Source organism: Seriola dumerili, unplaced genomic scaffold (genome assembly GCF_002260705.1).
Source record: "Seriola dumerili isolate Sdu_G_001 unplaced genomic scaffold, Sdu_1.0 BDQW01001661.1, whole genome shotgun sequence".
NCBI classification, from domain to species: domain Eukaryota; kingdom Metazoa; phylum Chordata; class Actinopteri; order Carangiformes; family Carangidae; genus Seriola; species Seriola dumerili.
This window is the reverse complement of record NW_019175916.1, coordinates 114,751-128,630: the sequence shown is the minus strand read 5'-3', so window position 1 is coordinate 128,630 and position 13,880 is coordinate 114,751. Positions and strand designations below refer to the sequence as shown.

At 42.2% G+C, this 13,880-nt stretch overlaps 3 protein-coding genes across 3 annotated transcripts; all 3 read left to right on the top strand.

The window, feature by feature from the left end:
- The first annotated feature begins 354 nt into the window (after positions 1 to 354).
- On the top strand, positions 355 to 2,341 carry LOC111238795 (homeobox protein Hox-A11b). The gene is made up of 2 exons (XM_022768479.1): positions 355 to 1,118; positions 2,109 to 2,341. Exons 1-2 carry the CDS (start codon positions 509 to 511, stop codon positions 2,339 to 2,341), a joined length of 843 nt encoding a protein of 280 aa, XP_022624200.1. The 5' UTR covers positions 355 to 508.
- A 4,484-nt stretch (positions 2,342 to 6,825) lies between these two features.
- On the top strand, positions 6,826 to 8,892 carry LOC111238813 (homeobox protein Hox-A10b-like). Its single transcript, XM_022768501.1, has 2 exons — positions 6,826 to 7,603; positions 8,618 to 8,892. Exons 1-2 carry the CDS (start codon positions 6,826 to 6,828, stop codon positions 8,890 to 8,892), a joined length of 1,053 nt encoding a protein of 350 aa, XP_022624222.1.
- Positions 8,893 to 11,535: 2,643 nt separating this feature from the next.
- On the top strand, positions 11,536 to 12,975 carry LOC111238804 (homeobox protein Hox-A9b-like). The gene is made up of 2 exons (XM_022768490.1): positions 11,536 to 12,052; positions 12,731 to 12,975. The coding sequence occupies exons 1-2, from the start codon at positions 11,536 to 11,538 to the stop codon at positions 12,973 to 12,975; spliced, it is 762 nt and encodes a 253-aa protein (XP_022624211.1).
- The last annotated feature ends 905 nt before the right edge of the window (positions 12,976 to 13,880 follow it).

Sequence of the window (13,880 nt, the reverse complement as noted above, 5' to 3'; positions counted from 1 at the left end):
TTAAGGTGAGGGTTAGGTTTACAAACCAACTATAAGCTCAAAAAACTGGCAGGTGAAGCATCTTGGCGTGAAATTGGATGTCATTCTCAGGTTCTTTTCTACCTTGTAATATGGTAATTTAACGACAATAGTCTACAGACAGCTATAAGTAGCCCCACCAGTCAATGGTAAAAGAGGAACCCGTGTTTAAGATGTTTAGCTCCTTCAAAACAGCCTAAATTGGGTCGATGCAAAATTCCCTCTCAGTATTTTTCCTTCCCCATACAGCCAAAGGTCTTCTTTATAAACTCATTGACTCATATAGCCTACACGTTGAGGCGTAGGCTATCTGTCATTTTGTGCCAGTGGTCACATGGCTTTGGCCCTCAGGAATGGATAGAGATGGATCCCCACGTCAGCTTGTAGGTCTAAGGATTTCTGCTCCAGCAGTCTGCCTCAAAGTGACTGGAGCGCAGCGCCGCGGAGGAACTATGCGCGGATTATTATAGGACGTTTCCAACAGCAGAATATGGATTTTGATGAGCGGATCTCTGGCTCTAATATGTATTTACCGAGCTGCACTTACTACGTCTCCGGAGCAGACTTCTCGGGGCTCCCTCATTATTTAACCCAAAGCCAGTCTTCTTGCCCCATGACATACTCCTACCAGTCCTCAGCCCTGCCACAGGTCCCGTCCGTGAGAGATGTGGCTTTCAGAGACTATGGCATTGATACTTCCAGTAAATGGCACCACAGCAGGGGGAGCCTATCGCACTGCTACACTGAAGACATCATGCACAGGGACGGCTGGACAAGCCCGACCTCACGGGGGGGAGAGATCCTGGTGAAAGGCGGCTCCGGCGCCAGCCACTCCGGCTCCTCCAACCCGACGCCCGGCTTCTATGGCAGCGTTGGCAGGAACGGCGTCCTGCCGCAGGCGTTCGACCAGTTCTTCGACACTGCCTATACAGGGAGCGCGGAGAGCAGCATAACGCCGACAGCACAAGCCGCAGACACGGACAGACACGCAGCCAAAACAAGCCCCGCTCCCCCGGCTCACCCGGGCTCGGACACGGCGGAGAGCTGCAGCCCCAAGTCGTCCTCCGGCCACAGCGAGGAGAAGCAGAGCAAAAGCAGCAGTGAGTAGATCTGCTTAATGCAAGAAGGAGAGAAATCTAACGCGTTGCTCTTAAAGCTTTTTATATGCTGTTTTATAAGCACGTTAGGTTTATGGAGGGCCTGCAGATTTACCCTATAACAAAACTATGTTATAAACTACAAGATCACGTGCTTGGGATTGAAATTGGCCGTGAAGACTTTGGTGTTAAGCTTGTCTTCCAAGATTTCAAACAAGATCTGCACTTTTTCCTCCATTTGTGAGTTTAAATATCCTTGTTTAATTAGCCTGTTAAACGTCATTTATATGCTTAATATATTTTTTTCCACATACAACTAAAATAACAATCCAAACATTTTAGATAAATCGCCCACATTTGTGCCCATGTGCTTAGAATGAATCCTCTCGCCATATTTATGTTTAACATGTGTGTTTTTGGATTTACAATTTGTTTTATTCTGCGGTGACTGAAGTGGCTGCTGAGGCATTTTAATCTGACTTTGGAGCAGACTTTCCTTGCCCCTTGTATAAAGATAAATATTTACGAATGCACTGGATTTACGAGGATTTAATCCAACAACTGCCTTTCATGAAGCTTCACAAACAGTAAAACATCATCTATTTTTTTTTACTCGCAGCAAAAGCGAACAATAACAGCATATCACGTACATGATACTCCTGTGTGTTTGCTTGTGTCAGGCCCACGCCCTCACTCTTCAAAAGCAGCTAGTATGTTTTTTTGTTTGTTTTTTTTTACATATTTAAATACGTTTTCACAACTTCCGACATGCAACTCCTCATGCCCAACATGTTCCACTATCAAGTCCAGTCTTTGTTTACAAATGCCCGTGCTGCTGCAGGCCTGAGAGGAAGGAAACACTTGAACTCCAGAGCCTCACGTATAGACCACCGCTCCGTGCTCCAAAAGCCAGAAATCCACTCATTTCACGTTGTTGCAATGTGTGTGTAAGATATCTCACGTGGTTGACCTTTGCCCTTTATTGTGTTCCAGGTGGCCAGAGGACGCGCAAGAAGAGGTGTCCATATTCAAAGTATCAGATCAGGGAACTGGAGAGGGAATTCTTTTTCAGCGTTTACATCAACAAAGAGAAGCGTCTGCAGCTCTCGCGGATGCTCAATCTGACAGATCGCCAGGTCAAAATCTGGTTTCAGAACAGGAGGATGAAGGAGAAGAAACTGAACAGAGACCGTTTACAGTACTACACCACAAACCCCCTGCTATAAAAAAAAACTGAACAAAGACTGTCAGTGGCACGCAGCCATGCACCCTCTCATCTATACACATCTACATCATTACCTGGACAAGATGATGATTTTTTTAATGTACCACACTTCATAAAGAATTACTATTTATACAGTATTTTGTCATTAAACACCGTTGACTCTATTATTATTATTATTATTATTATTATTATTATTATTACACAGGTCTATTATTCTCCTTGCCCGACCAAACAACAATTTTCCAAATTCTTTTTTTTTTTAATTACGTGGTTGCGTTTTTGGTGCGCTTACGAGGAAAACCAGCAGTGTCTGATTCCATTTTATATTATTTAATACTACACAAGCAGGTTACCGAACTGCATTTCTATAGACACAATAATCTTATTTTTTTTTCCTTAAAATGGTTCTTTATTTTCGCCAATATACACACGCACATGTACTGTATCTTCAAAAATAATCTTTTTTTTCTCCTTTAAATCATTTTCACAAATTTACGCACGCACACGCAACTCTTGTGGCCAGAAATCTTGACATTAAACTACTTCTCGTGTTTCCTTCTTTCTCTTCATCTTTTAACTTTATTGTCACAATACAACCCCCGTTAACTGGAGACTGTTTTGTTGTGTTATGGAATTACTCAGAGACCCCAGCTGACTTTCTACTGGCGATGATGATCAGAATGCTCCAAAAAAAAAAAAAAAAAAAAGGCTGGTTGATGTTGCATAGTTAGAGAATGAGTTGAGTTATAATCTGATACCAATTCACTGATTTCACGCATTTTAAGTCTGATATTCAACATCTGCGCTTGACCCTCAGCACAGGCGCTTTGTTGAGCTCTTGGCCGTAAAGTTGGATTAATCTCCCAACTTCATCCAAAGGGCAAACCGCTGATGAAAGAACAAAACCCCCAAATGAAACATAATCCCATATTTTCTTTTATATGCCAGCACGTGCATCGTATCAGATGCATGATATGTAGCTCTGATGCTTTTTATTTCCCCCATGGTTGGAAATATGATCCGCTGTAGTTATTATTTGATATCCATTACAAAGAGTTCATTCATTTCCGGGTGACGTGGAAAGGTTGATTATTATTTTTTATTTTTTTATTAATCTTACCTGCCTCTTAGGGCTTCCTGACGCACTCCTGACACTTGTTTGAATGCATCTAGATCTAACAGGCCGTGTCCTTTCAAAGACTGTGAATCTATTTGTGTTATTACGCTTATATCAGAATGGTGGGTGTGAGATCTAAAGATTACATTCATTTTATCCACTAAAACCATCCAGACAGTGGCACTGGGATAAATGAGGAGTTGACAAAGATCACTCATCAGCTCATCATTAGATGTATGGTCATTTATTTATTATCTGGAGTGGTTTAATCCAAAGAGCATATAGGCTACATGACTTTTGATTCTAAATACGCAGGCTTGGAATTTAGGTCATGTGGATCTTAACCTGAAAAAGAAGGTAAAATGAACCACGCGCACCAAAGAAGATGTGTAGAAATTTAGTTGAGGTGGTTTTATGTCCGCCACAAGGCCCCTGAAAACAACTTAAATGGCCTGCCATAAGCTAATAAGGGCCCTGATGCCTTCCTTATACTGTGCATCCTGTGAGGCTCCCAGGAATTCCGCTTTGATTGCTGCACATCCTCCCAGTTGCTCCAGTAACTTGGCCATAAAACGCGGATTCGTCTGGAGCATTTGGAGTGTAGTGCAATAAAGCGTCTGAGACCAAGGTTATTAACTGTGACTAAGGGGCTGAAAAACAACGGCTGGGAGCATTGAAAGCTTGTGTTCACGGACCTTTCCGGCGTCATTTGTTTCAGCATCTTACCGTGGTAGGAATCTTCTTGCGTTTGTGTTGCGTTGCAGCGCATAGGCCTGCCTGTCCTTCGCCCACTGGGTGGCGCTCCTCAGATCAATGTCATTGCCGTGAATTGAGATATGAAAGAAGTTTGTCTCAACTGCTTTAAAATATGTCACCATCCCAGGATTTCATTGTGAAGGTAGGCACGGAAATATTGTCATATGCATTTTATGACTACAAGCGGAGGGTTCTTATGTCTATTTTTCTACGTTGTCCCAGTTCATCTCCATCTGAAAAGCACTGAGGTGTAGACGCTGTTTGAGATATTATGATGTAATGGAAGCATTACTGTAAAAAAAAAAAAAAAATAGCTGGAAGTAAATAGTGCAAGAAAAGCTGTTTGTCTCTGAACATCAAATCTAATGCAGGTTCTCAGGTTGCAGTTCTACAAAAGTTATGGGCCTGGAGTGACTAATGTACACGAAGATATAAGATCACAAGGGCCTATATCCCAGGCATGCTGTGGCTCACTAACTTTTATAATCTCTATACAGTTTAAAATGTAACTTCCACGTCATTTTAGAAACATTAAGTTGGATTTATGTCCTTTACATGTTATGTGGACATTGTAGAAACTTTGAATTGTCTCATTTAAACTGTTCACGTGAATATTTTTGCTGCAGCTCTTTGCATTCATGTATGTGCGTGTGCGTTTCATTGTGCGAGACATTTTGACACAGAACAGTTAGTCTGGGATTTTCTATTAATTTTTCTAACGTTTCTAAAAAAAAAAAATAATTGTATGAATTAAAAAAAAAGAAAAGTTTTATGGGAATAATAAAAGAAGAACAGGTCACCCACTGCGCACACAGAAACATCACAGGAGACAATCCAATAGGGTTAATGAATATTATCATTCATTGCAGCCAGACTGCTGGACGTTTGACGCCATAAAAATGGCTGTAGGCTACATAAACTGTAGCTCTGATTTCTAGACTTATTGGCTCCAGACTCATAGGAAAATGCAGTTAGCCGATGTTGTATTTCAGGGTAAACCTATCTTTGGAGACATTATAGGCTGACCTAAATCTGTAGACCTGTGTTATAAACCCCCTGACCCACTGACGGCCTTTTAAGGAGGCATGGGTTGGGGTGTTTTTTTTTTAATATTTAAAATATTGCAGTAGTCCAGGCGAACATGTTTTGCTTACTAGCTGTTTATTGATATGATGAAAAACCAAATATCATTTTTTTTATTAACTTGCACGAGGAACTTGTATCACAAAATGATCCTTGTCAGGATTGTTCATTTAAAATTAAAACTAAATGGCATCACATGACCTTAGGTTACAGATTTCGTAAGTTTTGAAGCAAGTTTGACTGATTTGATTTATTTTTGTTTTGTTTTCTGGCTGAATCACGGTTACTAGTTCTTATCATTTTTTGCCATTACCTCCAGCTGAGACGTGCAGGCCTGTTGTCTCAAAAATGTTATACAAAGGATCAAGTCTATAAAGAGACAGACAGTGAAGCTCTTTAATATATTAAAAAAATCAAAAATAAAATAACTTAAACATGCACTTGGAGCATTTTATCCGTGCGTACAGTGGATGGTAGGAGGTGTTGATTTGATATTTAATTTGAAATAGAATTTTAAACAATGAGGATTACGTGTGTATAGGCCTTGGAATACGTGTGTGTGTGTGTGTGTGTGATGTGTGTGTGTGTGTGTGTGTGTGTGTGTGTGTGTGTGTGTGTGTGTGTGTGTGTGTATGTGTGTGTGTGTGTGCGCGCGTGCATATTGAGTAAATACGTGGAGAAACTCTTACAAATTCCCAGTGGTTCTATAAAGTGATAAAAGCAAGATTAACAAGTTGTAATATAATCTATTCTGTAGCGAACTACATTTTTTGCAGTCCTGTCAGTATTTGGTGATCATTAAGAGAAATGTAGCTCCAGGGCATTGTTCTGTTCAGCTGTGGCGCTTACTTCACTGTGCCTCAACACACAGCCTTTGCAGTGAGAGGTGACTGGACGCAGTTCATGGCATTTGCACCCGCAGAATTCACAGCACAATCATATTGGCTGGAAGGGAAGTGACTTTGCACTGGTCAGACCAGCAATTTGGCGAGATGAGACTGTGTGTTCACAGCTACTGGACTGTCCACGAGGAGTTTGAAAAAAAAAAAAAAAAAGCCTAATAATAATCATCAGAGCAGCACAAGAAGGGCTGAGAGTCCCTCGACCTTTTGGATCTTTGATGCAGCCCGAGCTTCTCTGAGCCACCTCTAGATCCCTTCATTTTTACAGTGCTGTAAAAGTGGCCATAAAGCTATGCATTGTACATAATTGTTAGGGACAGCTTTCAACAACTGAGTTGTCAGATAGGGGTTGATGTTAAATTTACATAGGCAGCTCCAGGCTCATAGGTGGTCATGGAGGCTCACAATCCGAGATTCAGAGATTTAAAGATTTTACTTAAACCCCTCTGATGCACCATTTTCCCCCCACAGTTTTCTCTTTACTTAGCCTAAAACAAAATATATGACACAGTGGAGCTGCCTGGTCGGACTGGGAGGAGTCTGTAGTCGCCTGGTGTTTTAATTGGCTGCAGGCTACAGTGAGAAGCGTGAGTATCAGTAATTATTCAGCAATGTTTTGCACAAGAAATGTCAGCCAGAAAGGGCTATCTTCATCCTCCGTCAAATTATACCACAACGATGACATGCCCCAACAACCAAGCTGGAAATTCGTTTTTCGTGGACTCCTTAATCAACGTGAGAACCGACAGTGGTTCATATTACCAGAGTAACGGCGTGTATTTGCCACCGGCGCCGGAATATTCATATGGACTCTCCGGTGGCTCTTGTTTCCCGGGGATCGGTAAGCGCAACGAGCCAAGCACCCAGAGCGTGATCCCTTCTTCTGCTCCGTATGTTCAAGGAATGGAAACGTGGCTGGAAACGTCGAGATCCTGCCGGGTGGATCAGCCCAGCGGCCAGCACATGGCTCAGTGTTCCTTCTCGCCGAGTATAAAGGAGGAGGGCGCATATTGCCTTTATGAGTCTGACAAATGTCCTAAAGGAGCGACAGTAGATGACATTTCCTACTCCACCGCATCATGCCCGGTGACCGGCAGCACCGTGCCAGTCCCCGGCTACTTCCGCCTGTCTCAGACATACACAACCTCCAGGCTTTACCATGATGTCCAGCCAAACATGAATCACTTTACCCTGCAGCGACCTGCCCGCTTGGACAGCCAGTCCTCCCAGCCGCCGGCTGCCTCTGCGGAGCCCGAGCGGAGGGAGAGCCACGAGGAGGCGCCTCTCCCTGCGCCCTGCGCCCCGGCCAGAGAGGAGGACAGCCGCCTCTCCTCGGAAAGCTCATCCTCCCCCGAGCCCGCTGAGACGTGCAGTGCAGCGGAATGTCCAGAAAAGCCCGTCAAAGGTGAAGAGTCGACATAGATTGTAAAAACAAATAGCAGACACGGCTTAAAGGGCATGCACATGTCATTTTTAAGCGTCAATTAAAAAAAACAAAACAAAAAAAACCCCCAATGCTTTCTAACCACAAAGGAATGCATAAGTATGAGCTGGTTTTCTATCACAGGATTCATATTTAGGTCAATAGCCAGCCACTCACAGGTCTGTGTTAATCGGGTATTTACAGGTTTGTCGGGCATGAGGTGAAATTGAACGTGACTTAACCAATCAGAGCCGAGGATCAGAGCTATTGTGTTTTAGTAGCTCTGTTTTTTAGATTTCATGTGGCTGCTATAGCTGTGCTATAATGCAGCGCTACTCATACAGCCCTGATTGATTTATTTTAACAGTATGACGTTTTTAAAGTGTAAAGCACACAAATTATCCTTGTGTTTTTAATAGGCTGTTATCAGGGTTTCATTATCATTTCATTTAAAGCAACAACAAGGCCAACCCAGCGTAGTCCATGTGTCCTGTCCAAGACTCTCGTTTCTTCTTGTCCTCTCATCAAAGGCCTTTGCTGTATTTTCAGCAGAGGCAGGCTATGTTTTATGTCTTAATAAAGGTGCAGTTGGATAAAGGCTGCTGGGGTTAAGGCTGTTTAACAGTAGCAAATAGCAGTGTCTGGTAAAAAGCTCAATTACATCGATGCATATGTATCCAGGGAGCTTTCTGGTTGTGCGTAAAACCGTGGTAGAAATCAAACAGAACAAAGAAATCTGTCGTTATATGGATTTGTACTATGTGGTTGTGTGTTACAATTTATCCACCTAACATATAGCCCATAGCTTCATAGTCAGTGGTTTGAGACCAGTCTTTTAACAACCGCACGAAGTCACATTTTGATTATTTTGGATTTTGAATTTTACTTTTCTGTTATTTCTTTAAAAAAAAAAAGATATGACCCCTCCAGGTGTAATTGATTTGTCCCACCTGTTGCCTGATACCTCTAATGTGTAATGTCTCGCTCTCATTGTAGGAGATGGAAAAATGGAAAGTACGGCTAATTGGCTCACAGCTAAGAGTGGCCGAAAGAAGCGCTGCCCCTACACCAAGCACCAGACTCTGGAGCTGGAGAAGGAGTTTCTCTTCAACATGTACTTGACTAGAGAGCGTCGTCTGGAGATCAGCCGCAGTGTGCACCTCACTGACAGGCAAGTCAAAATCTGGTTCCAAAACAGGAGGATGAAACTGAAAAAAATGAGCCGGGAGAATAGGATCCGAGAGCTATCCACCAACTTCAGTTTCTCATGAGACTGTCTGCGTCTCTGGCGCCCTCCTCCATCCATGGCAAGGGCGCCTGTGCAGAGCCCCCCCCCCACCCACGCCCACACCCCCTCACCCAACCACCCAACTGTGAGAATGTCCATGGAAAATAGGACCCTACTGCTAACTTATTGATTGTTGTTCTTTCGGAAAAATGTTATTTTCACGTCTGTTTTAATTTGTCGTGGATATGTATTTATAAATGGCTACATTTGTAACGTTGATCCATTGTGTTTAAAATGTTCAGGATGTGACCACAATGTTTCAGAGCTTCAGGCTTGTACATATTGTATATTCAACCTGAGTGAACCATTGGAATTTGCATGCTGGACTAACCCTTGGGATACTTGTGTTACAGTTACATGTAGGCCTTTATGTGACAGCTAAAGAACCCAAGAGGTTTGACGAATATTTGCACATTTTGCTGGTCAAATTAATAAAACCATCCCTGCAACTGTAGACTTCTTATTTCATTCAGAGAGACAGACTAGGAGCCGCGCGCTGTTTAAATCTCACAGCTGGCACAGGTACAGTGTGTGCTGGTAATGCCTTCGTGTTTTGGACTGGGTCCGCTTTGTCCACACTAAATATGATCACAGTAGTGGAGGGAGATTTTCTTCATAGTCCAGGCCTGTTATAGTTATCTGGCGGCCGCGCACACTTCGTGGCTTTGTGTCATTGACGTCAGATTTAAATGTAAACCACACAATAAGTGAAGCAGCGATTAGCAGTGATTATTTAAATCACTTCATTATTTTAGATGTATTCTTAAATTATAAATAAGCTGGTCCTATTTGTAAAAACAAAGACCAACACTAATTCAACTTTTTTTGAAATAGTAAAATGTTTTTACGTGAAGACGCATATTGGACTAAAACAGTCCAACGTGTTGCAAAACAGTTTGAGAATAGTCCTAACAATATCCAACAATATCAGACTGTGTGGCTTCTGTTTTGAATAGAACCGGTCTGATTGTTGTCTTTAGCGCTTTTGCATGTTCCTAAAATTGTTACAGGCAGATCTTATGACGAGAAACTATATAATTTTCACACCGTGAACACACTAACAAAAAAAAGAAGAAAAAAAAACCCAAAACAAAACAAAACAAAACAAAACAAAAAATAAAAACAAAACGAAAGCAATTCTAGCAGATTTTCCTGAAGAGGAGAGCGGACTGTTGAGTGGTTTAGGTAGTCTCATGTTGTTGGGCTTTATTATTTCTCCCACAACACGAAACTGCCTTGATTACCTCAGTAAAACTCGTCGCATCATGAAAAGTGAATCACTATTAATTACTGATTGATTTTTTTTTTGTTGAATAATTTGACGCAGACAAAATTTATTATTCCAAAAAGTGCAATAACAATCTTTTATTGTTGTGAGTGAAAGGAACACACGAGAGGATTCTTATCTCTCTGTGGGTCTTTTCTCGTTATGAAGCCATAACAATAACATTATGCGTGTATCTGAATATGCTCAGATTTATTTTCACAGATACAAATTTTTCACCACGTCTGCAATTTGAGACTTTCTCTGTGAAGGCTTTTCTTTTTTTTTTTTTTTTCAGCGCACGTGTGTGATGTGACAAACAGGAAGTAAAGATGCAGGCTGGGAAAAGAAAGGATTAAGGCTTGTACAGGAGGGGAAAAGGACAGACAGAGGAAAGGACAGACAAGGCCTCGGTTATGATCATTGCAGTCTGCCAGTTGCCTCGCCGTAGGAAATGCCGGATGCGTCTGCTTGAGCCAGAGAAAGGACACAAAGGCTGAGCTTTATTGGTGATATTTAGCTTAGACAGCCAGGTTGTAACCTTAAGAAAAACAACCCAATTGCCCGTGATAAAAAGGACTGTTATATAGCACCCAAATAACCTCACCCCACTTTCCGTTTTAGATTGCCTTCAAAGTGGACCCACAACCCTGCAGACACAGCAATGTGCAGTTCAGAAACTGTCCCTTCATATGTTTAGATATTATAAAATCCACCGGTCCTTTAAACACATCTTTGCTTCTTTTATCTTATTGAAAAAGTCTTGAAAATGTTGCACATACCAGCTACTAAGAGATTTTTCTTTTATTGTAGGAGGTCATTACATTATCATAAACTTTTCATATTATTCTGGCGAATAAATAATCCCATTAGGTTTCTATGAATATACAATTTTTTAAAGTGAAGAGCTTGTTTCAAAAATGGAGGCTTTAAAGTAGCCAGTATAAGGCCTCCAATGATACCCATGTTTGATCACACTAACATAAGATCTCTTGACAAAAATCTGAACGTTTATTGCTTATAAAACGAAATATTTCCCAATAAAGGCGCGGGGATTTGCTATTAAAATATGGTGGGGAAAATGGTGGCCATTTAGTTGAGCAGCAGGCTGATTTATTATTTATTGTTCTGTCCCACGGTCACGTGTTTGGGGGCACCCTATCCAGTGTTGGGCAAGGTTCAACTTACTGGACGCATTGAGCTCCTAGCTGGTGCAGGAAAGCAGCACATTACACCATGCAATGAATCTTTTTTTCTAGAGATTGCAGGATTATAACGCGTTAGTATTATTATTATTATTATTATTATTATTACTATTATTATTATTATTGTTATTTTCCTTCTGCATTTTTTTTTTTTGCAATGTCGATGTTGGGAACGAGTTATTATGTTGACTCGCGTGTTCTTCCCGAGCAGGAAGATATGGCACCGAGGTACTCATCAGCTGCAGGGGTGGAGCAGGCGATGCTCACCGAATATGGCGGACAGGAGTCTTGTCCTTTGCAGGCGAAATCTTCTATTTTTGGCGGATCTTGGAGTCCCGTGTCGGCCCACCCTCCAAACACAGCCACTCCGACCTATATACATCACCATTACACAAGCGGGGACAGCGATGGCATGTTTACGCGCTCCTGGGCGTTGGACCCGGTTTCTGCGTCCCTGTGTTTGACGGGATTACCATCGACAGCCATGCATTATGAGATAAAACCCGAGCCTCTGATTGGGAATGCTGAATGCACAACTTTGGAGACGCACACACCTCTTTTGTCTGACATTGAAAACGGAGCGTCCCTTGCGGAGATTCCCTGCGAAACCACATCCACGTCTAAACGCACTGTCGACAGCCCGTCAGCGGAGGAAACGAAGGAGACAGATGCAAGTAAGCAATGCGGTGTTTTACTTTTTATTCTTCTCACCTCATGGACTGATTTAGATGAATGAAATTTTGCCTGAAGATTTGGAGGAATTATCTCGGATGTCACAGGTCTGGTTTAGTATATGGAAATGTTATAGCCAATATGGTTTAGGATCGCAGAGATAGTCGCAGAGCTCAGTGCCAAAATAATAAGATGCATATTCTCCAACGTGGCTGACACACTCCACTGTGTAGTCACACCATATTTCCAAAGGAATCTGGTCAGGTTTCAGTCCTCAAATTTCTCAGAGCAAAGTGAAAATTAACCAAAACGATTCCTTTACAAATATATGATCTTGCCAGGAGGAGCATGCACCCCCCCCCCCCCCCCCCCAACCACCACCGCGACACGTCTTGAACGGATGCAAGAACACACCGCCGCACGCACTTACACTACACACACCACGGTTAGACACACAGCGATGGCGTCACCGAGTATGTCCGACAAGCTCGGTGAGCAAACACACGTGAGTGAGAGCGTGGCCCGTGGTGTCATAAACACACACACACAATACACACACAGCTCCACACACACACACACACTAAAGTCAACACACTACTCTTGCTTTTGAATCCTGTACTGTGGGAGCATTAACTCTTCTTCTCTCATGGTTTTTAACCCCCCCCCCCCCTTGTTTCCAGATAACCCATCATCCAACTGGCTTCACGCGAAGCCCACCAGAAAAAAGCGTTGTCCATACACAAAGCACCAAATCCTCGAACTGGAAAAGGAGTTTCTGTTTAACATGTACCTCCCCCGGGATCGTAGATACGAAGTAGCGAGACTCCTGAATTTGACCGAGAGGCAGGTGAAAATCTGGTTTCAGAACCGCAGGATGAAGATGAAGAAAGAAAACAAAGGACGCGGCGGGAGAGGATCCAGTTAACTTGGTTTTTGACACTGATTGCCGGATTGATTAGGAGGGTGCAACACCTGGTGCTTATTGTCTTTACTGTGCCTTTCCTAAGGCACTCTTGGGGAAAGATGGTGGGGAAGAACAAAGGGGGTGTCAGGCCCAGAAGGAGACGCTTGTTGTTAAAGTCCAGTGTACCGCTGGAACTTAATTAATTTGTACTGATTAAGATAAGAGCGCTTGGTGGGGGTTGACGTGCATTCTTATCTGTATACAGGGTGGGCCGGGGTTTGCCGCCGGGTGGGGGAAGGGGATGGGTGGGGTGGGGGTGGGGGGGTCTATCCTAAATATTCCTGAGCTGTTACACATAATGCTGTAAAGTTTGTGTTGTTGAAACAACGCTGGATGTTTGCTTTTTCTATGATATCCAGTGTTTCTTGTTCGTGAGAGGACAAAAGTGTCTCGTCAGAATTTCGATGTTGTAGCTATTTTGCGCACACAGATAGTTTTACTGTAGGCGATTTGTTGTTTGCATGAAATGATCCTTGACAACCTGAATGTCTTTCAGCTACCTATTTGCATTGTTTAAGTTATTGTGTATGCAACTATTGATGTTTTTTTTTAACCGTTAGGTTTTGATCCATTTGTGAAAACACTGTGCAACCTTAAAATACCTCGTCGCTCTTGATTTCATCCAAAATAAAGAGTAGTTTGTATAGCACATGAGAAAATTATGTCTTATTAATTTGCTTGATATCAAGACACACAGACATAATTCAGCAAAATATAAATGAATAAAATGGTGCTTCAACTCATTTGATTAACTGCTATCTTCAACTTTAAAAAGTTTCAAAACTATTGGGACAAAATTAAAATTTGTACTTCTGTCATTAAAAATGAATTAAACTGAAAAAAATTACTGTTTTATTGCAGGAAAA